At 39.7% G+C, this 26,053-nt stretch overlaps 2 protein-coding genes across 2 annotated transcripts; both read right to left on the reverse strand.

The window, feature by feature from the left end:
- Nucleotides 1-226: 226 nt before the first annotated feature.
- On the reverse strand, nucleotides 227-10,313 carry LOC112555935 (von Willebrand factor D and EGF domain-containing protein-like). Its single transcript, XM_025224547.1, is given in 24 exon segments — nucleotides 227-362; nucleotides 526-606; nucleotides 747-955; nucleotides 1,125-1,248; nucleotides 1,713-1,837; nucleotides 2,087-2,186; nucleotides 2,685-2,790; nucleotides 3,044-3,312; nucleotides 3,597-3,760; nucleotides 4,034-4,151; nucleotides 4,538-4,676; nucleotides 4,842-5,047; nucleotides 5,282-5,488; nucleotides 5,758-5,821; nucleotides 6,131-6,207; nucleotides 6,347-6,543; nucleotides 6,770-6,908; nucleotides 7,410-7,499; nucleotides 7,879-8,114; nucleotides 8,312-8,371; nucleotides 8,672-8,781; nucleotides 8,783-8,874; nucleotides 9,305-9,495; nucleotides 10,214-10,313. Coding segments are annotated over 23 exon segments (3,153 nt in total). The 5' UTR covers nucleotides 10,263-10,313; the 3' UTR covers nucleotides 227-362.
- A 2,893-nt stretch (nucleotides 10,314-13,206) lies between these two features.
- On the reverse strand, nucleotides 13,207-24,669 carry LOC112555624 (von Willebrand factor D and EGF domain-containing protein-like). The gene is made up of 23 exons (XM_025224053.1): nucleotides 24,663-24,669; nucleotides 23,631-23,815; nucleotides 23,101-23,340; nucleotides 22,225-22,293; nucleotides 21,486-21,707; nucleotides 21,071-21,157; nucleotides 20,781-20,916; nucleotides 19,997-20,118; nucleotides 19,732-19,808; nucleotides 19,143-19,206; nucleotides 18,397-18,597; nucleotides 17,939-18,153; nucleotides 17,538-17,688; nucleotides 17,156-17,291; nucleotides 16,870-17,036; nucleotides 16,335-16,603; nucleotides 16,056-16,161; nucleotides 15,795-15,894; nucleotides 15,493-15,617; nucleotides 15,067-15,190; nucleotides 14,163-14,374; nucleotides 13,806-13,886; nucleotides 13,207-13,335 (listed from the first exon to the last, which is right to left on the reverse strand). The coding sequence occupies exons 1-23, from the start codon at nucleotides 24,667-24,669 to the stop codon at nucleotides 13,324-13,326; spliced, it is 3,108 nt and encodes a 1,035-aa protein (XP_025079838.1). The 3' UTR covers nucleotides 13,207-13,323.
- Between the last annotated feature and the right edge of the window lie 1,384 nt (nucleotides 24,670-26,053).

Raw genomic sequence — 26,053 nt, forward strand, 5'->3', positions numbered from 1 at the left:
CTCGGAATGTAGTTGTTGGTGTAATGTTGATACATCTACTCCTGTGTTAGACTTAAATAGAGACAGGTTTCCATTGGTTACCGTCAAAGTGTATCTTCATTACAAAATTAACGTTTAATTTAATTAAATGAAAACAGATTGGGAGGACATAGTCTCACACACACACACACACAATAAACCAGAGTAAGCAACACCTAAGGAGAGTATAGGCAATAATGGTGAGTGATTTTTTTTTTATTGACTAGTCTTCAAGGTGAAGAAGATATTATTTGAATATCATCACATAGTGGGATTCCTCTTCGTATTCGATGATAACAGGAAGGAAAAAAATGATGGGATTTTGATTAACCGGCACGATGATCCTGTAAATAAAATAAACAAAATAAGTTTAACGAACACTGCTTCATGAATGTGCACCACACACGCATGCACGCACGCGCACTAGAGAAAAACAGAAAAAAGGAAAGGAAAGAGGACAACATTATAGATTCATACCCCAGAGATTAAAAAAAACAAAAAACTCACCTATAGGGAGAAAACATTGCTGACAGTAAAAGAACTGAGGATGTTTCGATCACTGTAGTAAGACCGCACTCGGCACATCACCTGACGACAGACCAACGACGATACTTTAACGATAGACACACATAGACAAACACACAAACACACCCACACCCACACACACACCACATACACAAACACACACGCGTACATATGCATACAATCGCTCCTGGCCATCAACAAACCTCATGAGCGTTTTTGAAGTTTGCCAGGACGAGGACGACTTGTAGTTGACCTCTCGACACCTCCATCTCGCGATACCAGACGCCATCGACAGCCCAGGTCACGCGGTAGCTGGCTGTGGGTTTTACATCGCCGGAGCTTATAGTGCACAGCAGCATCCTGTTGTCAGGTGATCTAGTCAGGCTGACCGCGGTGATGACTGGGAAGTCAACTGGAGACAGAAGTCGAGAGACACAAAGACAATAATCAAGAGTCGAGGACGAACATGGAGAAGAAGAGTAAATATTTACACGAAAAACACAGTTTTCACAGTGAAAAATAAACAGAAAGAAATCTGCACCCTGGTAAAAAGTGATGGAGGGAGAAAATGTTATCCTTGCCCGAGACAGGAGCCACAGACGTCCACTGGGTCGTGGAGGTGGACACGCGACACACTTCACTGGTGTTGGCTGGGTTCTGGGATCCGTCCTCGTAGCACAGACTGTCAATCAGACACGCTGTACTCTGTACAATAGACAGGAAGACAAACGTACAGACAACTCCCCACAGCATAACACAGGCCGGGTACAATTACGATTTTTGTGATTTTAAAAATAATTAATAACCTCGTTTTTGTTTTGATAATTTTAGCTTAAGCTGAGACTATCGTCTGTCTATAACGATTGGTTTGTCCGTCTTTACAAACCCACTTTATAGACTTACGAGTGAGAGTTATTTCCCTTATACTACGATAGTCTTCCTTGATAGTGGGTCACACCGCACGTGAAATATCTCGATGCAGCCAGGTATCTAATGCGGAACATTGAAAGCATGGGTTCGAATGTGAGTTTTAACATTTTTGAAATAGGAACAGTGAAGCTGGGAAGTGATACAAAGAAAAAATAAAACAGAGAGAGAGGGGAAATTTTTTCGTGAACGTGAATATTATGTGAAAAAGTCGCAGTGTGTGGGTGAGGACATGTACTCACCTTCTGGCGACAGGAGACCCCATCACACGCTTGACAACGGGAATCATACACCGTCAGGTTCAACTGGTTTCCGTACATGTGACCATCGTTGGAAGCGGAAATGAGGTAGATCTTTACTGACTTTTCTGTTGGTAGATTATTGACAACATGGTAGGGCATGACAGACACACTTTCCACATACACACACATGTGCAAGCATTTCAAGTCCTTCCACGTGACTCATTTGCCCCATCGCGACTAACTTCGGCTCTCATGTTACTTTAGTGAGGTCACGTGACGTGTTAGTTTGATGAAGTCCCTTCCTTGTCAGATTTGGACACGGAGCGACCACATGAAAGGAAAGGACTAAAAACAGTTCTAAGAGGGTTTCTCACCTGTTTTGACCTTTGCGTCAGGAATGTTGCACGCCAGTCTGCCAGCAGAAAGAAACTCGCCCTGCTCCAGGGAAGAATTTTGTGAAACGGATCCATCCGGCTGTTAAAAAAAATCAAATTTGGATTGCTGTCTTGGTTGACCCCTTGCATATTTTGTGTGACTGCCATAATAACTTTGCTTGATAGTTATAGTTATATTCTGAGTTTTATTTTTAATCCAGAGATGAAAGCCCTTCCAATGCTGTTTCTGAAAGAAAAAGTACTTCGACATAAAGGACGATTCGGAGTTGGGACAACATAGACATAGCTGGGAAGGTTTTATATGCTGTGGGCTGAAATTACTGACGACACGAATGGGAAACTTTATATAACTTATAAGGGAGATTTTTTGCAATAGAGAAAAGGGAAGATTTATTTCTCTTACCTTTTTGGTGAAAAATTAATATGAAATAAACTACAGGTACCCGCAAGAGATACACTTGCAAAACCTGTCATGACATTAACATTACAGAAATGCCAACTGTCATGACATAACATTACAGAAAGGACATGTCGTGACATAACATTACAGAAGCACCAACTTGTGATTGTGACTCACTAGAACCTCCTGCACTCTACACGTCAGCCGATCCGCGAGGTCGATGTTACTAACATCGATGAAGATCTTCCGACATGGCCGCTCGTTGACGTCACAAATGTTGGAACTGTAAGAAACAGTCGTGATCAGCTAGGTATGAGTGACCTGTCCTACCGTGACAACTTTTGTCTTTGAATGGTAAAAGGAAAATTAAAATTTTCGAATTTATATATGTAAAAGATGGCGCATGCTGAAAAGGTTGAAAAGAAAATAGCGAAATTATCATCGGACCGGATTCAGACAATTAGCACCGATAATTAACGATTTATCATATCAATGTTATACCTTTAAACTGACAATGGATGTCTAAAACAACTTACTTTCTGATTCTAGAGAGTTGTGGTCCTTTGCCCGCAAGAAGATGGCAGTTGTCTCCCGTGTAGCCGGACTCACAGACACACTGCCCTTTGTTGCAGGTTCCATGAAGCAGACACTTCGTGCTGCAGATGTCCGTAGAAAGTTCCGGCTTCATTTCAAGTTCTCCTGTAGCGGAAGTGACGTAATTTCTGGGGTCTCTGCTGAGCTCCAGCTGGCAATCAGTTTCGAACGATTCCCTGTAGGAGTCCGCAAACTCGAATGTGTCTCCAAACTGGCAAAAGATTTCAGAAAAATAAAAGGACGAAGAATAACGAAGAGGAAACGTGTGACTGTAAACTGTCTCTGAGCATTTGAAAATACAGCTGCACTTACATTATTATTGTAAATCCGCGACTAACAGAAAAATGACAGAAATGAAGTGAGAGATCAAAGGTTGACAATATGAGCACAGGTGGAAGTCAGTGGCAGAAAGTAAACCGGGTGCCCGAACGATGGGTAGTTCAGTTTATTTTCATCGCTCACTGAGTAAACCCTCCTAAGGACTCATTGACTCACTTCGATATCAGTAACACAGTTCTCAATGAAGTTATCCACTTTCTCTTTGTCCTGGCAGTGAGTCCACAGCTGGGAGCTAGTCAAAGCCAACTGGCATTTGGTCCTGGCTTGCTCTTCCGTGATGCCACTGGGTGTCGGCCATGTTGCATTTCCGGGCACAAAGTCTACATAAACAAACAACGAATAGAGTTTCCTTTTTTTGATATCGGCAAATGTTAAAAATTCCAGCGCTACATACTTACACCTACCCATAAACTCACCCGCATCCCTACCCTGCATTTTTATCTCGTTATCCTCGATACTTTGACACCCTTGATATTCTACACTTCACATTAATTCTCCCCCCAGCGCCTGTACACCCCACCTCCATAACCAACAGTCTAGAAATGGTTTGAAGCATGTATGTAACTCAGGTGAATTTAGCAAGGGATTCTTACCTGTAAAATTGTCTGGATCATACACAGCTTCCGGTTCGTCCGTGTCTGCGTCAGTCAGAGACCTTTTCCCTCCCGCTGGTGCTACTTGTTGATACGGTGCGGGAGGGCAGCCCGGGCACTGCGAAATTATTTGTTACATTTTACCCTCTATTGGCAAGCAGTAGCTTACATGCGCCTATCTTTATTTATTTATGAGACACTTCAATTAAGATGATGTAATGTTCTCATTCATATGCAACATGTGACATTATTAAACTATTGCATACATCTCTTGCAGTGAAATTCATGCACTTATCAGAATGTATGTATACATGTGACGAGGCAGTTAAATTCACTCGAATAGTTGTAAGTTAAACTGAATTAATGTTTCAAGTTCGACGTATACAGTATTTTAATTTTTATTTTTATTATCTCCCCTAGTAAAGGGTTAAAAAAAATCATGTGTCAATAGAGAATCTTGACTTTTGAACACTGTATGTCCTAAAACTGCAACATAAAACTGACTGGTACTCCAGTGTTGGGAGACACAGGTGCAGGCGTGCAGTTGACTCTGTTCCCAGTGTCGCAAGAACAGTATCTGACAGTATAAGGATCAGTTATTTTGGCCGGAATATACTTGAACAAGCTTTCCTGTCCGCTTTTTCTGAAATACATGATCCACAAAAATGCACGATGACAGTAAATAAAGGAAACAAACTAAAAATCATCATAGTCATCATCATCATCATCATCATCAGCAGCAGCAGCAGCAGCATCCGTTGCCACATTACTAGGGTGTTCTAGAAGGTGAGAAGTCAGGCACTCTTACAGCCAAGATTGTGTGAAGGCTTCTGGCAGATCGCTCCACCGATCCACGAACCCGCTGCGGTGGGTGAGCTCATTGAAAGGGTTGCCATCAAAGGTACCGCACACCCCCCTCCCTTTGCCCTGGTCCACGCTTGATGCCAATATGTCCACATCGAGGCCGTAGTTTTGATGGCGGATGATGATGCCAGTACCTGAGGGAAGGTTTACCTGTGTCGGGAAAAAAAAATAGAGCGATTGAATGGAAGAATGTTGGTCTGTCTGCTAAATGGACTAACCGTGGATGACTTGCTTGTCAACCTTCTCAGTCGCTGAGTCCATCTTGAACATTTTTTTACCCCACCTTATGTTCATTACAGCTAGTCTTGCTCAAGAGAGTGAACGAATGTCTAAATGGAGGTATAGGTACAGAAAAATGCTAATTTGCAACATACGGGCACTCACAGTGATTCTACTGCCGTCTCTCGATCTCTGTATACTAGTTCCTTCTCGCAACGGTCCATTGTACACCTTGATGATTGGTGACGTGTGAGGGTTGCCGTACCGCTGGTCGCACTGGTCGATTCGAATGACATCGTTGACCTCTCTGATGACCACGCCACATACGCACGTCACGCGCATGCTACAGCACGGCCACGTGCGAGCTTGTATCTTAAATGAAGAAAGATAATGAGCTACAATTTACTTTATAAACCTCTCCAAGAAATCTCTTCAGACACCGTTCTCAAAAAGAACAAAGTATATTCTTTAACCATTCATCTGACTTTAGTAAGAATTCAGATGGTTACAATAGTTGTTGACAGCGTGATTGTTTTACTAAACAACATATCATTAAATGAAAACAAACACGTATCCTAAGATTGGAAATAAAGACGTATCTTAACATTATCTCAAAAAACAAAAAAAAGTTATCAACCAACCTCGAAGGCTCTACTGGGATTTTCGTACATTGTGTAGTCTCCGACTCTGTAAAGGTTGAATTTTCTGAAACACAATAATTGTTCTCACAACGAATGCGAGCTTCTGTGTCAGGTCCAGCGCTACATCTGCTCAAAAATGATGGCTACTGCCGAGGTTTGAAATTATTGAATTATAATAACAGCCTCGTCTTGTTAATGATTTTTTGGTAATTATTTACCCATGACTTGCTCAGTCTATCTACCAGGTAGACTTTCCGGCCGGGTTATTTTTTCTTAGGAAACAAGACAAGGTGAATATCTAAAAGAATAGAGATGTAAACGGTAAGCTCTACAGGTTAAAAAATGATCAATTAATGTAAGATTTATCACGGACCTGTTGGATTCGAACCCTTGTATATGAGGGTCTCCTTGCCATGAGCAAGTTTTTGTCCCGACATCCTTCACAGTGACCTGAAAAGCCAATGAATTAGTCAGGTAACTTACTCTTCCTGTTTTAATACCGCGTGTAGTAATAGAAGCGTGTCCGCACATTGTATTTATCAAATTTATCCCCCCTTTTTGTTTCTTGCGTTCTGCTACCTGTACCCACTTTCGTTGTCTGAGGACGATAGCCTTCGAAAGCTGAGAGGTAGGGTCCACCGACACCAACCCCTAGCATTGGCTCAAAGCTCAAGAGGAGGTCCTTGTCACCGTCGTTGATGAGGTCCTTCTTGGCCACTACCTGTACGTCAGTAAACCCGTCCACTGCCGGAATTTTGTACTGGCAGATGTTGGCCATAGCATTATCTGATGGGGAAAAAACAAAAGGAACGATGGCGGCGGTGATATACAAGGAAGATCATGTCTTTTCATTGTCATATGTGTGTATTTAGATGAAAGAAAGGTATTTCACTCAAATTCTGAAGCAGGAATAAAATGAACTAATACTTAGCCATTCTAGAACCAGCGAGGGACGAAGGAAACCTAAAGCTAGACAGTTTGTAGATAGAGTAAACCGCATACATGTACTTACTTGCTGTACCATCCACATGGAGCTTTACGGTCAGAGAACAATCTTGGGGAAAGTTGCAAATGATTGGGATTGTGGATGTGAGACGGATATTGGTCAGTTCTTCTGCTGCTTCACTGATTTGAAGAACAGGTGGATCTGTCTGACATGTAGAAAGTCAACGATTTGTGAACATACAGTAGTAGTGCGACAGCAAGAAATGGGACACAAGGTGACTACAACATGAAGATGATGATAAATGCAGTATATTTTGTACGGACCTTTAAGATAAGACATTTGATATAGATTATGTCAACAGACTAAACATGTATAGTCTATGTCAGTGTGCCAGTTGTCCCTGTTAATGTGTTTTAGGAAATTTAAGGCAGCGATGAACAGGGAGTGAAGACACATTCTGAATTTGGGGCCAGTGTGTGTGATGATTGTAATCCCTAACACCTTACTCCCCGACGACGTAAAGATCACGTGACGACCCTAACCTGTCAAAACCTTCACCAGTTGCACAGTCTGTTGTCAAACTATCATTACTACAATTTACACTTGTCTTCGCACATAAAATATGTCGGTCAAGAACAATTCAAGATGAACTATATCTTAGCTCAGAGGCAGAATTTTATAACAAGATATTAAAACATAAGATTACCCGGATTCCTGCCCAGTAGGTGTTGCTGGATAACCAAGGACTCCGTGGTAAGCTACTGCCGAAATAATACGAACGTACTTTGCACCCTACCTGAAAAAGACTTTTAAGGTCAAAGTTGACTTCATCATAACTTGATAAGGCTTTAGTCAATCATTTGTAATTTTTAATAATATTTCCATGGATTTATCCTCTAAATTCAGTTAACGAGCCTCTTTCGGAGATCATTAGTTGTCATGGAAACACCAAGCACTACAAGAAGGGATATTTCACAAGCCATTTACAAGAAATGCCAATATTAATACAGAAACTGGAAACAAAAACAAATAAAAAGTTACAGTATACACACTTTACATCCAGTTAAATACCACTCATTCATAAATTCACTAGAGAGAGAGAGAGAGAGAGAGAGAATGAGTTAGAAAGAGACAGCAGAAGAAAGAGGAGGAGAGAGAAGAGAAGACAGACTCACCTCAGTACCCATGTGGCCCTTTAGGGCAGAGCCATTTAAATGCGCCACACGGTCGGGGTCTGATAACACTGTTGACCCTATGACATCATCTTCTTTACCATCAAACGTCCACATCACATCAAACCTTGCATCCGGGTCCACGTCAGGAAAATCAATGGTGCAGGTAAATTCGAATTGACTTCCATTGACTATTGGTCCTTTCAAGACTGGCTCCGACCGAAGTTTTGGATGCACATCTGAAAAAAAGTCAGCAGTGAAAATAAACAGAAAATATTGTTCTGAAGAGTTATCCTTACGAGCTCATGGACCCGATTAATGATGATGATTATAACGATGAAAAGGAGGAGGATTTTTTTTTATCAGTAATGCTTAACTCTTCTCTCAAAGGAAAACACATTTTAGAATAATTGAGCTTGCAGTAGATGTTGCTCACCTCTACATGGTGGACTGCCGCTGTCGCTCCACTTGCCAGCAGGGCAAACCTCTTGATCTCCTGTGTACAAAATAATTTTTGAAACGAAGACATCTTTGGCAAAAAATTACTTAGACCTTATGGGTTGTTGTTTTATTTTATACAGAGAAAAAAACCTGCTTGTACATGTAACCGAGTGGTGGTAACCTCTACATACATACTTTAGTTGAAAAAGAGCAATTGGCAAATTATTGCCATGCCACATCATAATCAACTAGGCGAGACTTAAATATTAGAAAAATGTAAAAAGTAACCCCGAAATTAAGACAGTAGAAGGATACTCAGACAATCAAGACTTTAGAATTTTAAAAAAAATCTTAACTGCGCAATAGGCGATGGGGCAGCTTGGGGTGGGCTGCAGAAAGTAAACGAAGAAACCACCACAGTTCTTCACTTGTATCGATAAATCAAAATCACAGCAGGACCTGGCCAGAATCGAAATTGGCGCATGCTTTTCTTGTCACAATGCCGTCTGCGACACCTGGATGGCCCCCATACATCCACACAGGAGCTACTGTCCCGCACTGAATGAGTGAAGCAAATAAAAAAGTTGAAGAAAATTCTCACTGTTCTGATGACTGAATCACGTGTAGCGGCTGAACACAAGTGTTCATCTGTCTTGAACTAATGGGAATATTTATTTTCACTGTATCTAAACTTAAAGAGAGAGTCGTATGAAGTGACTGCCTAAAGTTCAGCTCAAGGCCTTATTTTTTAAAATACATAATATATGTCTAAGACTATCATCTATTATCAAGATACATGGGTAAAAAAAAAGAGAAAGAAGCCAAAGTCATGTTTGTTCAGGGATGCGACTAATTGATAATGTGGTCCCAGCTCTCCCATTGGCCGAGGCCTTGGCAGCACAAACTTATCCATGTACAATCCCTACGTCATGTTGTTACTCAACAAATTAAGTGTCCATTAAAACGGCCTTTTAATAATAATAATTACGTGAAATCTTTGTACGCAGCTCTCTGGGATTTTTTCGACCTTAGTGGAGTTGAAAATGTACCACCCAGGTATGAGGTCTGTGTCACAGATGGGGGTCTCCATGGACCCAATCGTGTAGCGAATGGAGCGATGCACCTCCCTTATCACCTGGTGGTTACCTTCCTGGCAGGGGTCCGTGTCGCCTCTTACCACTGTGACGTATAGAAGACAATTAATCGTGATTTTCTGCTAAGAATATTTTGTGTTTTGTAGCTGAACAAGAGGTTCAAGAAACGTGCCAGAGTCCTAATAAGAGTATCACAGAGACCAAAGGTGAAGAGCGAGGGTCGGGTATTTGACACCACAGACAACAGACAAAGACCTTTACTCGCCGAGTGTGGACAGGTATGTTCTGGCGCGGCGAAAATGGTAGCTAGGGGAACCAGGTAAAAGAAGCAGAAGGGAGAGTGCTGGAAAAGTGTTGCAAGCAGAAAAGAAATAAAGCACAACTTAAAAAAAAAGGCTACTACTATTTGAAGCAAAAAGCTATCAAATACACACACACACACACACACACACACACACACACACACACACACACACACACACACACACACACACACACACACACACACACACACACACACACACACAGACCTACAGGCTGGAATATTACTGCTTATTAAACAAACCAAAATAATCAACAATCTACATGTGTCTTGTAATTATTTTGTTATAGCTTAATATTTTTTTTAATTCTGCAATGCAACATAAATTCAGTTCGATGATGGCCAACATTGACATCATGCTCATAAAACGTTGAAGGTTCTTAATGATCTGTCCCTAGAAAATTACTTGTGAAATCTTCATAAACTAAAACAGTACCAAAGTATTCTGTTTGTCTACATTTATTTGTAATCAATGACTCACCCACACACAGGGCAAGAGTGACAAGACCTGACAAAGTGCAGCACAACATTTCTTTTAAATCCAGTGACTGTCAGCGATGAACATACTTTGACAGAAGTCGTGGTTATCGCCTACGTTTTTTATTTTGTGTGTGTGTGTTCAAATGTGTCTCATTTGCTGGCACAGAATTGGGGGACATTTTTTATTTATATAGGCCTTCATGTGCAAGATAAACACAAGGTCCAAAGTGAAGTGTTCCACGTGACAGACACATGTCCATTTGTGATAGTCAAAACTTCCTCCTTCAGTCTATCTTACCAAATAAGAACAACTCTTTTCTTCAAACTGTTTGATAGTCAAATTCAGCCAATACTATGGTAATTTGGAGGCTGTCAGCTGATACTCATATAAGTGACAGAGTACACACCTTTGCTATAAAATTGCTCAGGGGTGTCTATACTACCCTAGACAATGGTGTGCAGTGTCCATTATTTAATTAATTGCATACAATTTAAGATTCATGCCATTTTTATCCCAAAATAGTCTGCCAAGGAAGGTCTTCAAAATGATGTATTCTATTCACTCGAATAGTAAGATTATTTGGTTGTATGATATCAGGATGACTTTAGTTGTGTCTGGGCAAACCAAGGAGTAGGAGATATTTATTTTAAACTATTTAAGCTAAGAATTACAACTTGTTACCAGTAAGAGTGACATGATCCCATTAGAATCAGAGCAACACTTATGCAGATTTATGTGAACAACAGGGTACAAAACAATTCTACAGATACCCTGATTTCGGTTGTGTATGTTTATATCAGAGAGTAGCTCGTGAGACATGGCGGTTGGCATGTCATCTCTGTCAAACCTTAACAAAGAGAAATAATGATATATTACATTAGAGAGGTTGTGTGCGCGTGCATGTGTTTATCTGTACATGAATGTGTGCATGGGGATATGGATTTTACTTATTATTTCAATATATGGATCATGAACTTATTCACTTTGTTTGATGAGAAGTAAAACAACTTGTGTTGGAGATGTAGACAAATTCACAGTGATTATAATTACTATTATTTCTTATTGTTGTCTTGATGTCTGTACCATATAATGTGCTGCCAATGTAAATTTATTTTAATCTTAATTTTGTCTTTTCACCTCCTCAGTTAATGGCCCTCAGGATTAGTGTAGCCCTTCTGAAATGTAAACAACAAGAGTCGGAGTTCTCTTTTGATATTAAACTTACCTACAGCCTTAACCAAGGTTTTTGATTTATTATAATTTGTCCTTACAATTTTCCCGAGTGTATATATCTATATATATATATGTAAACCGATGGCCTATATAGTACGGTTCTCTCAGCTGCTGTTGATTCTCTAATGTTTGAATGAATGAATGAAAAAGAAATAAGGAATTGAGAAAAACAAAAACACAAGAAGGCTAAAGTTTAGAAGTGCAAACAGATATCTGATCATTCTTCTGTTCTTACAATTCTGTCCATGTTTTATTGTAATAGGCCATACACAGGCCATAAGCCTCATAACCTGCACAGCGGCAAGTGACGAAAGCAGCAAACTATTATCGGTGAGTTCAGAGGTCACGGAAGGTTCCAGAACGTCGACCAGCTGCTAAATCCCACGGTTCATACACCGTTCAGTACTTAGAAGAGACAATAAATTTTACCTCAATTATTCTGTGCTTCTCAAAAACAAATAATTTATTAATATATAAAAATCATTCAAACCATTCAAAAAATCACACACACACACACAGACCGTTGCGCGCGTGCTTGAAAACTCTGGTTACGACATTCCCATCATAAGTGAAGGGAGAGAGATATATATATAAGCAATATAAGCAAGATACACACACGTGTCTGTGTACATATAATTACATACATCATATATATATATTATTTTTGGAGATCACTTGCTGCGCATGAATCGTAGACTAGAGGATGATGACACTCAAGCAATCTGTATTTCAGTCCAAACATGGTTTTGTTTTATTTGTATGTCTACTCACTGCTCTTGAAGTCTTTATTACCCGTGTTATTTCCATTATTACCAAAGGATGTAAAATAAATGACATTCACTAGGATCAGAAGGCAGGTAACCACTTAAGTGTTAAAGGTTAATTAGTTCACTGTCCCGTGTTTTTGTCTCCTGTGGACTTCACAGTGATGTGCTGCTGTGATGGTTCATCAACACCCAAACAGCAAATATTTTGCTTAAATTGGTTTTATATTTTGTTAACTAAGGCTTTACCGAAACTGATTTCCTTCGTTTTCTGTCTTAAAAAATGTTTAAAAGATTTTTTTTTCTGCCTCTCTTACTACAAACTTAATGAACACACTGACATCTGCAATAGCACACGTGTGTACGATAGGAACTGTTTCTTATCTCCATAATGAGGTTACTTTAGACCTGCTATCTTTTTTATAAATATAGAACTTGGTCACTGATTTCTCAGAAAGTCTTTCTGTCTTATCAGCGCAATATTTTTAAATGTATTTTCTTGTTGATTTGTAAAAAACTTTATTGAGCTTCTGACAATTTTCTTTCACAAGAAAATATGGAAAATATGTTTGTGTGTCGTATTTTCCTTAATTTCTTTAGACATGTTCTAAGTTCTAAGTGTACACAGTGAACTAAAATATAAAAATATACTTGATTGTTTCTTACGCAATTTTATGCTTCCTGTTAATCCGGGAAAAATATTGTTTGGAATGTATTTTTGTAGGAATAATCAACACCATCACTACAACAAGACCGACCAATAAACGAGCAACTTCCAAAAAACGATTATATGAATTAAAAACAACAGTCACACAACTGCTTTGAAAGCAAACAAAAACAAAAACAAAACATGAAGACAAACTACAAAACCCTAGACACACACACAAGAATATTTGAAAACAAACAAAACACAAGACAGACAAACAAATCGTCAAGTACATTTTACATCTATGTGCGAAAGAAGGAAAGTGCTTTTCAAGAGTAAACAATCGCTCATGACGAGAAAACAAACATTTATTGCGCGGATATACTGTTTTCAACTAGGATCTCAAGGATAATTATATAAATGTAGCCATAAGTCTGTGTAATAACATCCACGCCACAGCTGGACCATTACGAAGGCTTCTGAAAAAAAAATATTTTGCTTGTCATTTCGACAATTTTCCTCATGATGACAAAGACGACGACGATGACAAAAAAAAACAACAACAGAGAGAACAAGAAATTTTGAAGCAGTGATAGAAATAGGTAGACGGGTACAGTGATTTGGAGAGACAGAGAAGCTGAAAAGCAGAAATGTTAAATAGAAGAATAAATAAATATCAGAATAGAAAGTAGTCTATAAATCATCTTCATCTACAGGTCTTATGAACCGCGTGATGGTCTTGAACACTGAATAATTATTTCTCTGTCCTCCACTCAGAGCTACCGCATGTTGATAGCAAGTCATGGAAGATAAGTGAAGGGAGTAAAAGAAAGAAATAAAGAAAAAGGAGCGATTAAATGTTTCGAGAATCAAACTCTTTAAAGTTTTTTCAGTATTCAAGACGATCCGTATGTACTGGCAGGGGTAAAATAAACAAATAAATAAATACCTGCACCATCTTGGCTTCACTGGTCAGGTAGCCACTGAAGACGCTGACGTCACGATAGAAAGAGCGAGCCATGCAGTACACCTGAGAGTAGATGAGAGAGTAGATGAGAGGATAGATGAGAGAGTAGATGATTTCAATGTCAACTCTAATATCTTTACACGTGACTATCATGATGTGTTCGTGAAAATTTATTCCAAGTTGAAAGGTCGCGGGGATTGCGATAAAGAAAAAAAACAAGCGACAAAGAATGAAAAAAGGAGAGATGAAGAAATAATCTTTTAAAAAAATTGAAGATGGATGGTGAAATTTCTATAAGAATAGTGATAGAAAATATAAACATAGCATCAATGTTTGCACCTTTCCACTTGTGGTCGGCATGTCGGGAAGGTTGTACGTGGATTCCCGAGCTGCGCCGTACAACGTTTCCGATTTCTGACGTTGGTCGTTAACGTACCACGTGACCTCGAAGCGTGCTGATGAGCTGACGTCATCTGAGTGTAGAGTGCACGTCAGAATAAAGTCAGCATCAGGTCCAGACAGGGTAGGGGGCGTCATAGTAGGATAGCGCCCTGCAATACAAACAAAACAACATTAGTGAGTGGTTAGACTTTTCGAATTAAAGTTTTCTTTAGCTGACTGCAAAATCTAGGGAGGAAAAAACAACAACAGAAAGACCAGATTGATAGCTAGCATGACAGATCGAGAGGGTACGAGAATAAGAAAGAAATAGAGTAAAAGGAAAACAAAACAAAAAAGAAAGAATGATAAAACAAAAGGACAAAAAGAAAAAAACAAAGATAAGAAATAATGAAACAAAAAAAAAAAATAAACTAAACAAAAACGAAAAAGCAAAATCAAACAAACAAGCTGCAAAAGACAATCAAAAGAGAACCATAAACAAAAAAAGAAAGAAAGAATAAAAACGATAGAAACAAAAATAGAACAAAACAAAACAAAAATGAAACAATGAACACACATTTCGAATAAGTAAACAAAATAATTAATAAAAAACAAAAAAGAACGACAGAAAAATATAAACAAAAATTATAAAAAAGGAAAAAGAAAGAGCAAGAAAAAAAAGAAAATAGAACAAAAGTAAATAAGAAAGAAAATTTTTAATCTCTGCACGATTTGTGTTTCTGTGAGTGCATGCGAGGATATATTTGACTATGGCAGTTATGTGTTTGTGAGTATGCACGTGCAGTGGTATTATAGGACATTTGACATGAAGCAATCCGCGGAGGTCACAAATTCATTTCACCAGAAGTGGTCTGAAGATTCTTCCACATGGTGGTGGAGTAGGTCACCTGACACACTTCATTGGTGTTGGCAGGGTTTCGCTCGCCGTCCAAATAACAAAGATTATTTATCAGGCACGCCGAGCTCTGAAACCGTTGGTTAGGTGTTATTATCACAAAGAAAGAAAGAAAAATTAAACACATAAAATCTACAGCAACTTAACAAAACAATATCAAGGACTCTTCTCAATAATAACAACCCTGCTATTGTTCTTTAATAAAATCGCTGGAGTTGTCTTCCACCCATTCCCCCCAAAAAAGAAGGACATCCTCCGACACCCCTGTCACCTTCATCAGTATGATCTAGTTTTGTTGGACCAACTGTTTTTTCATTAATATTTTTCTTATTTCTGTAATGGTATCATTATCTGTCCATGAAGGCTGCCTACCTTTTGCTGGCAAGTTCCTCCTCTGCATGTCTGGCATCTGGAGTCAAACACCGTCACGTTCACCTGGTTGCCATAGATACGACCGTCGTTTGTCGCAGAAATGACGAAGGTCTTCACTGACCTTTCTGTCGACAGGTAAAAAAAAATCCCTTCAAAGCCACAGCAGCGAAAACTCTCAGAATAGTACAGGTGAGCTTGCAGACACCAACACACCATCACGCGCACCTACTTCACGAAAGACAAGTTCATGAAAATAAATAATGTCCACCTTAGTAAACATTGTGGAGGAAGTGTCTCCATACCTGATTTTATGCGTGCATCCGGTAGTGCACACGCCAAGCGCCCGGATGACAGGAAGTGACCTTCTTGGATGAAAGCATCGTGCGACACGGAGCCGTCCGGCTAAAAACGAAAAATTCTAACAAAAATTCACACCAAAATTCACAATATCGTAGATAAATCTTTCAACAAAGAGTCATTAGCTCTCGATTTATTACAAAATGAACTGGACACTTTAATAGCACGGACATTATGGGCATGAGCTTGTCATGACACTGACTCACCAGAACCTCCTGTACTCTACACATCAGCTGATCCGTGAGGGCGATGTTCGTGGCATCGATGAAAACCTTCCGACATGGCCGCTCATTGATGTCACAAACATTGGAGCTGTAAGAGATACATCATCGTCATGGTAACCGGAAAATATCGCAAAAGATAACCGCGTGGACAACTTGAGATTTATAAAACTGAGAGATTTCAACAAGTGGACAGACAAGTCAGAGACTTAATTGAAGAAAACAAAGTAAAAAGAAAACGTAACAAGGGGGAGACAAACGCACCTCCTTACTCTAGCCAGTTGAGGCCCCACGCCAGCAAGCAGGTGGCAGTTGTCTCCCTCGTAGCCGGTGTCGCAGATGCACTGCCCTCTGTTGCAGCGGCCGTGGCGCAGGCAAATCGCGCTGCAGATGTCGGTGGAGATTTCCGGTTTCATCATCAATTTCCCATCAGGGGAAGTGACGTAATTGTTGGGATCTCTACTCAGCTCCATCTGGCATTCTGTGGTGAATGAGGACAGGATGCCCTCCAGGAAGGTATAGCCGTCTGTGAACTGAGATAGATAAAAAAAAATAAAGAAGGAAATGATGATGATGATGATGATGACGACGACGACGACGACGACGACGACGACGATGTAATTGTCACAACCAAAAGCATGTTCCCTGCTCTTTAAAATGGCAACAAAGATTTTTTCTAAGTTTGATATCAATGTTTTCATGCAAACATACGATAGACACACGTGTAACTTCGATCTTATTTTTGTATTTGAAGGGGAAAGGGAGAGAAACACTTATGTTGTCTCCCTTTACTACATACTAGCGTATCCGCGACACAGTTCTGCAGGTAGGTATCCACGATATCCTGACTGCCCTGACAGTGAGTCCATATCTGTGAGCCATGCAGTGTCTCCAGACACTTGGTGTGAGCCTGCTGCTGGGTGATGCCACTGGGTGTCGGCCATGTTGGATTGCCGGGCTGAAAGTCTGTCAAGGGAGAGCAATAGAAGTAAACAGATACAGTAAACAAAAATGTCAAGTCTACAAACACAGAACACGTAGTTACAATGGTACAGAGGTATGCGCGCGCACGTACACAAATGTACCTTTGTGGTCTTCCGGGTTGAATCGAGGGTCAGGCTCGTCCACGTCGTTGTAAGCTGGAGCTGACCGCCTCGTCCATCCCCCGATATTCCCCCCGAAGATCGGCGCAAGGTTTGTGATGTTCGAGCAGGCCTGGCACTAAGTATCAATTAAAAGAACATTTCTATCCAGAACTAAAATTATAAAAATTATTTAAAAAATGCGATCTTGTATTTAAGTTTACTCTATGTCACGTGCTGGTAAACAATCGTCGTCGTGTAGCTTTTCATCGTCAACCAGAGATGTCTTGCAGTGTGTGGACCATGTGAGAGTGTTGATATACATCATGGGTAATGTTAGTTGTGTTAGTGGTAAGACTGTGGACACTGTGTAGGGGTCGCTGACCTTCATGACCGTGTTGGGGATGGCGCCTCTCGATGCGCAGTTGGCGATGACGTCATTATTGGTCCCCTTGTCGCACGTGCAGTATGAGGCTTCGTAGTTATCGCTCACTTTCACAGGGAGAGACTCGAACAGGCTTGTGCTTCGGTTGTTCCTGAAAGAATAATGAGATGTGTACAAGGTGTATAAAAATGTGATGAAAAGTTATAGAACTGTGATATTACTTTATTACAGTTTGAAAGCGCGAACACACACACACACACGTACAGCCAACCACAAGGACTCGGAGAAAGAGTTGACGAGAAATGATTAGGAGAGTGAAGTGAAGGAGGAAGTTGGGAGACAGAGAAGGAGGATGGTAAGGTACACAGGTAGTTTGGTGAGTCACAGGAGGCGCCATGTACCGCCAGGAGTCGGTGAAGCTGTCAGGGCGGGGACAATAGTGACACACGGGGTCCACGTGACCGTCACGGTGAGTGAACTCGTTGTTAGGGTTGCCATCAAAAGTGCCGCACAGGCCCCTCGCCTCCCCCGAGTCGACAGGTGGCGCCAGCAGGTGCACGTCCAGTCCATAATCGGCTGCCGTGACCTTCACCTCCGTGCTGGACGGTAGGTTGACCTGCGCGAAGAGGTCAAGGGAGTTGAGGGAGGTCAGCAGTTACCGGATGTCAACAGGTTCGTCATACATCGTCTGGCTTATCAACGGCCACACTTGCTATGTATTAATTTACAGATGTCTATAAATTAATATATAATTTCGCTCCAATTCCATACATTGTTAATTTATTGATAACAGTGATTGATTAATTACGTTTTTGTTAATTACGTTTGTTATGGTTGTGGAACTGAGTGATTTACTTACGGTCACTTCATGACCATCGGTGGATCGCTGAATGACAGTTCCTTCTCTTAAAGGTTTACTGTACACTTCCACCTTCGGAGACGTGTGATGTCCGGCGTACGGCTGGTCGCACTCGTCGACACGTATGACGTCATTCTTTTCACGGATGACCACACCGCACACGCATGACACGTGACCGCAGGGCCAGGTACGAACTTGCATCTGACAGGGTGTGTGCAAAAGCAGAGATTATTAAATTGCGGCACAAAAACTTTCTAATAACTCAATTGCAAAATTTTAATTATTCTTACGTAATAAAGTTATTTTTAATATTTATTTTATCTATATATTATATTGCAGACATATTACTTGTAAAGTTATATTTGTATCTTTATCTCGATGTTCTATAAATATAAGAGTCGTATTATATTTATCTTGTATTATTTGTATTTTATTTGTATATTATTCTCTATAATACATTTTTTTATTTATATCGCTGTATCTGAACCGCCGTCAGACCATCAGTAAATGCTGCTCTATTGAAAAAATAATTATCTATATACATCCAGCCCATAATTTCTAATTTTGTTCTGGCTGACTCCAGGAGTAAAAATGTAAATTAAGTACTTTAGTGCATGTCATAAATGTAGATTGTTATATTTAGTTTTATGTTGATTTAACCCGTTTGTGTGTGTGTGAGAGAGAGAGAGATGTATGTATCTATATCGGTCAGACAAAGAAACAGAAGGTGGCCATTACAGACCTACCTCAAAGTCTCTTTTGGGATTTTGATACATCGTATAATCGCCAATCTTGAACATGTCGTAAGGTCTGAAAGAACAAGCGGCAAAGCAATTATTTCACATTTGACAATCATTTAATTGACGAATAAATCATCATCATCATCATCATCATCATTATCATCATCATCATCATCATCGGGTGCATCATCATCATCATCTCAGTCTCAGATATTAAGTGAATAGTGTTGCAGTGTTTTCAGGTTTCACACTCAGCCTAGGGTGATGTACAGAGTTAACTCCTCTTTCCGGACATTTTTGGGGTTTGTGGGAAATGGGGTGAGTGGCTCACCGTGACGCATTACGTCTTTCAGACAACTTTAAGGAGAGAGGTAAACTACAGGAAGATGCCTATTGTCTTTCAGACAAGTTTGAGGCCAGGGTTAGTATTCAGGGTATGAAAGTTGTACAGACGCAGACAGCCTCCGACAGACAGGATTGTGTGCAAGGTGTTAGGGACAGACCTTTATCTCGATCTCCTTCTCAAATAAATGCGAGATCGGCGCTCATTAGCTCATTCACACACACACACACAGATACATAAAGATGTATTTACCTCGATGACTCCAAGCTTGTAATATGAGGGTCTCCTACCAAAGAGCAGGACTTGGTGGGGACATCCAGAACCTTGATCTGCAGCACGCACACACACACATTGGCATACACGCAGCCTGACATCAGATTCTTCTTAACCTGACCTACATATTAGTCATCTGCACCTTAAAAATATTTTCTTACATTCTTACATTCATGTTCGTTTGTGCCTCTCACTGTGCACTCGACCGACACTGAAGTACCAAAGGGAGCTGAACAGAACTCACCTGTGTAGGTGCAAAGCGGTATCCATCAAAGGCACCCAGGTAGGGTCCTCCCCCTGCAGTCAGGATCTGCTCAAAGCTGAGCAGCACGTCCTTGTTGCCATCGGTGATGAGGTCTTTAGAAGCTACCAGGGGACATTCACTGAGGCAGTGTGGGTCACGGGGTTCCAGTCCTCACGACAAATGTCGTAAGTGCACTTGTGTGCAGTCACAAGATTGTCTGGCGGGAAAATGAAACCAAGAAATTTTTTTTACTTTTTTTTATCTTTATTTATTCATAGTTGTGGATTGGTAAACTTTATACTTATCTTCACCTTAATCATTGAAAAGGTGAGATGATAACGAATTACGAACTCTAGAAGAGTTGAAATCAGGGTGCAGCCGGTTAAAAGACACATTTAATGATGTTCTTCAGGAATTTTAAAGTAATTTTGAAAATTTTGTCTTTTGCTATCTTGCTTTGCTTGACCGTCTGGTGTGTGTGTGGGGGGGGTTTTTTTTTTTTTTTGTTTTTTTTTTTTTGTTTTTTTGTTGTTTTTTGCTTTTCCTGCTTTGAAAACTTGGTTCATATTGTGTCTTCGTGAATCATGTTGTTTGTTTTCTCTCTTGCCTGAGTTGATGGCACAGAGTAAATCACAAACAACCAACAAACTTGGTTTATCTCGTTTCGTCTTTAGCCTTGTCTTGTCATGTTATTTCTGGTAATTTTATGCTTTTTTCATTTGATGTCTTGGCGTTCTTTTGTCATGTGTTGTGTTTTCATGTATTGTTTTGTCATGTGACTTACTCTTGGGACCATCAACATCCAGTTTGACAGTTAGGCAGCACGTGTAGTTGTGGTCGCACACGATGGGGATAGTAGAGGTCAGGGTGACATTTCTTATCTCTTCCTTCTCACTGATCTGAAGACTGGGTGGGTTCGTCTGATGGAAGTGAAGAGACATTATGTCCAGCGAGAATATATATAACACAAACAGAAGCAACAACTACAACAGAATAGAGCAGGACAAGACCAGAGAAATTTGATTCAGTAAATATGAATTGCATGAAAATCGTTTCCATGGCAACAAGACTCACCCTGATGCCTGCCCAGTAGGTGTTGCTATCGAGCCATGGGCTGGTGACGTTTCTACCACTGTAGTATGTCCTCACCTTGCAGCCGACCTGATAAACAACATTTGATTGAGAGAGTTCAGAGGTCACCCAGACGCCAGGTGTGAACAAGAAATGGTTTCTAGAGCTGAAGGCGTTACACCTGAGGCTTCTACATGACTCACGTGCAAGTGTGATGAACATGTGGAGTGAAGTGATGGGATATTTTAATGTCCAAGATTATTCCTATAGCGTGATTAAATAAATATAAATTCAATTATACTTAATTATATAATTTATGATTTTATACGAACACCCATTCGTACACGCGCGCAAACACACACACACATAACGTCCAAAAGGGCAGATTGACGAGCTGACGAGTTGAGATCGTATTTACATTCGTTCCCATGTGACCTTTCAGCGATGACCCGGGCAGATATGCCACGTGGTCTGTGGACTTCAGCACCGTCGATGGAATTGCTGAGTCCACGTGTCCGTCAAAAGTCCAGACCACCTCAAACATCTGATTAGGGTCGTTATTTTGGGCAGGAATCTCGCAGGAAAACCGGAAGGAGTTATTCGTCACTTCCGGTCCTTTCAGAACCGGGTCTGTATCAATCTTTGGATATGCGTCTGGGAAAAACCGTAAATTAAACGTAATTTTTCTAACGAGTAAATATAGAGAATAAGAAATGTTTCATCAACATATGTTACTCTTGTGAAGAAAAAAAAAAGACGACAACATTGAGTAAATGGAACAATTGTTGACAATGTTAGTAAACAATGAAAAAACAGCAACAATCAATATGGTAATAGCATATAATTATTATGTAAGGAGCTGAGTAGTTTTTGTTTTTAATGCCAAGTCACTGAGAACAGTAGCAGATGACAGGTTGAAAGATAAGACTGGATAGAGATGAGGACCTCAAAGACTAATGAGATGTCGACACGTTAACATGTATTGCACTCAACAAAAAAAATACATCGATAACAGAAGAAATCATTGGTAATGGAAGGGTGAGTACGTCAGAGTAATGTGTGTTAACCGATGAACATTTTAATGTTTGTCAAAACCTCCAGCAAACATGTGAACGATGTGAAGAAAGTTCTAGACTTTGAGTGAAGAACTATGTTACCTGTACATGGTTCAAATCCAGTCGCTGACCATTTATTTGCAGGACATGGCTGTTTAACATCACTTGTACCTTTGAGATAGAAACAGTTAAAATTTTACTGCTAGTCTCATGCAATAGTCACAAAATTTAACCTGCTTACTTTGATGACATATGATATTAATGCAGTAGGTAAATATACGGTTGTCTGTGTTTTTAAATGTTCTCGAATGGAGTGTTTATACAAAAAAATGATCACCTGTTGAAATGTTTTCGTGCACACTATGATGTTACTTACATAAAGAAAGGCAATTTTACGAAATGAAAAGCACTAAGTAGGGAATTCATGGGTACATGACTGGAACTCAAATAAAGACACGAGCAGTCGATGTCAAAATAAAAAAGACGAAATAGCGATTTCACACGAGGACAGAAAGACGAGACAGTGAGTTCACACGAGAACGTGATGTGAGGGTGAAGAATGAAGTCCACTGACGACGGAAAGAATTTAGTGGATACACCAGTCATCAAACTGGCGCAAGAACTGCAATGAGAAACCTACATCATGTCATGAAAAGAGGTGGGTAGTGCTAAAGAAATCTTTTGTAGCGAAAACAGATGAATATTTATTAAGTACGGATGACAAATAAAAAACATAAATTTAAAGTTTTTCTTTATTTGTGCCTTAGCCTTTCAGAATGATTCAGTGAAAGGCGGTTACTTCAACAATCCCCCATCAAAAACAACAAACAAACAAAACAAACAATAAAAAACAAAGCAAAACAAACAATAAAAAACAAAGCAAAACAAACAATAAAAAACAAAACAAAGCAAACAATAAAAACAAATCAAACAATTAAAAAACAAAACAAAAAACGGCTGCGTGGGTGGGTGGCTCACTAACAGGTAAAGATCAAGTTCCGGACCTGCGCAGTAGGCGACGGGGCAGGCAGGAGTGGGCTGCAGGTAGTAAACAAAGAAGTCGCCGCAGTTCTTGACGGCGATCTGTACAGAATGTTCGCAGCAAGGGTTCGACTGCTCGCCTCCAGTTTCGAAGTTGGCGCAGGCTTTTCTCGCCACGATCCCTTCCTCCTCGTTCGGGTGCTTACCGGCCATCCACACCGGAACTATGGTCCCGCACTGAATACAACACATGTTTGAGAGAAGAGAGTATTGAAATATTATTATCAGTAATACTATGTCCCGAATTCTATTTTCCCCATGACATTTCGGCTTCTGTTCGTGTTTTTTTTTTTTTTTAATTTTATAATAGTAAGATAAATTTTGGAAAAACAGGCAGAATCAAAAATTAACAACTTCGTTAAAGATAGTACTAATTTTATGGATTCAGAGGTTCGATTAAAATATTGATTACAATACACTGCACAAAGATTTGCTTGAGGAGAGGTGAGAAAGGGGAGACTACTCACGTGGAATCTGGGGACGCAAATCTCGGGCATCATGCCGTTCGCGAAGCGGTACCAGCCACTTTGCAAGGAGATGTCACAGAGGGGGGTCAGTGGGTACTGCGCCGTGTACCCGACACTGCGGTGGGTGTCCGCCAGCTCTGTGTAGCAGTTCGGCAGGCAGGGGTCCACCTCGCACTCACACCCCGCTTAGTCCGAACACAGGAGGTATAAATGATTAGCAAGGATGGTGAGAACGTCGAAGTAAGAGATGAATGAGAACCAACACCAACACCAAAGCTGCTATCTTTTCGGTTTTATGCATATCGTGCTGTAGTAGTATTTATAGTTTTTGTTGGTGGTGTAGTAGTAATAAAAATATTTATTTATTAAAACAATGTTCTGTTTGCTGCAGAGCAGAATGATATACACGGAAACAAATAGACACGAGAAATTAAAAACAAAAAAAATTTAATTTAAAAAATGCAATCAAAACAATAGAACCATAAAGAGTCAAAGGATGCGTTTCAAACTAATATTCCCCCTGTGCAACTACTACTACTACTACTACTACTACTACTACTACTACTACTACTACTACTACTACTACTACTACTACTACTACTAATAATAATAATAATAATAATAATAATAATAATAAAATAATAATACAAAAGTTGAAAAGCGCATATTCACATTCCTCTTAGCTCCTAGGAACGTTGTACAGAACAACTTTGTATAAAGACAATATAAACAAATTTTAGTTTATTTAATCATGTGACCAACAAATAAAACTCTTATTCAAGGTTTTCGGTGTTTCTTACAAAATTATGGTGCCTCAGTGTCATTGTTTTCTTATCTCGCTTTCATCGTCAGCAAAAACGGACGATTAGAAAGACACGAAAAAGTTTCTTATCAAGTTGCGTAGAACTCAGAATGTTTTAAAAAGAAATGCGCAATCAAACAATTTCAATTTAATTCGAAAATCGATCCATGTTCAGTGAAAGTCTTACCTGCATATATTGCTATGGTTACAAGCACCCTAGACCCACACACTCCACATCTTGCTGTGGCCACAGTTGACAAAGTCAGTGAGAAAATACAGTCATGTGTTCGGTATATAAAGAATGGGTCAGAAACTGAGGCGAAGTATTTCTTTATCTCCGAACAATTGACAAAATGAGTTCAGTACACAAAAGATGAACCACACTACTGTCAAAGAGTCAAAGGTTACAGGAACTATGACAAATGTTACATAACTTCTATTTATTTACTTTACTTATTTTATTTGTTTATAATTGGTGTCAGCTTTCACAATGAAATATTTTCTGATGTATTTTCTTGCGTGGAATGTAAGGTTGGGTGTGTATGTGAGTGTTTCAGTTTCTGTGTTTAGTTGAATGGGACGTGTGTTCACGTGTGTGTGTGTGTAGGTGGGTGCGTGTGCTTCGTTCAACGTATTTGTGAGTGTGTCAAGAAAAGGACAAGAAGCAAGAAGGAAGAAAAGAAAACGAATACTCGGAAATAAAAATAATAAAAAAGTCACTACAAGTCCACAGAGAAAAAAATAAATGATATCACTGGAAGGATGAGAAAAGAGAAAAACTTCAAATCATAAACATGACTACAGCAAGACCAGGAGAGATGTGCATGTACGCAGATTTTCAAAAATAATTGAATGACACTAACATTTTCATGAAGAGATTTGCAGATTCTTCTCGTTGGAATTACTTGAGAATAGCTACCCAAATTTATTCCAAATAACCATACTTTGTGATATGAAAGTTTTTAAAACAAAATGGTTCGCACATACTGGTATAGCACATGCACTTTTTTTTAAACCCCAAAAGACTGGAGAGACAGATAAACACATCGCTATGATACTATGACATGTAGGTCTTTCACCTTACTGTCTCGTTTCTGGGACACTTTTTTCAGTACACGACCCAGTTCTGGTGACTTTCTCCGTTTCGTACCTCGGTCAGGCACGAGGATAAAGCGAACAAAAAAAAAAAAGTCGATTAGAGAACACACACACAGTGTGCGGTCAAAGAGAGACAACCGCTATTTCTAAAGTTGAATTGATTACCTTCTATAGCCTCCCCTAACACAAATAAAACCCCATTTTTTTAGAACTATTTTTTCTCACGCGTGCTTCGAATCATATAAGCTGTGAATGAAGTAAATTTTTTTTTTTAATGTTGGCATTTAGCAATGGTCAAGTGTCTAGTCTTTATACTTAATATACTTTCCGGTTTCTCGTACGCATTTTTTTTTCAAACGGTCCAACATTTTCAAGGCATACAAACAGTATGTATTCGAAGTCAACATTTCCACTCAGATAATAAGCAATTTTTTTTTAACACTGTGTTTCTGCTGCCAGTATATCGCAATTAATTTATGCAAATTGGTTTAGTTTAACATGTTAGTTCTTGGTTTGATGAAAA

Source organism: Pomacea canaliculata, linkage group LG14, assembly GCF_003073045.1.
Source record: "Pomacea canaliculata isolate SZHN2017 linkage group LG14, ASM307304v1, whole genome shotgun sequence".
Classification (NCBI taxonomy): domain Eukaryota; kingdom Metazoa; phylum Mollusca; class Gastropoda; order Architaenioglossa; family Ampullariidae; genus Pomacea; species Pomacea canaliculata.

Coding starts and splice junctions, on each gene's coding strand:
- LOC112555624 (XM_025224053.1), bottom strand. Junction 23,341..23,630: donor TTTGCGTCCCCAGATTCCAC/GTGAGTAGTCTC, acceptor TGTTGTATTCAG/TGCGGGACCATAGTTCCGGT. Junction 21,158..21,485: donor AAGGTCACATGGGAACGAAT/GTAAATACGATC, acceptor GTTGTTTATCAG/GTCGGCTGCAAGGTGAGGAC.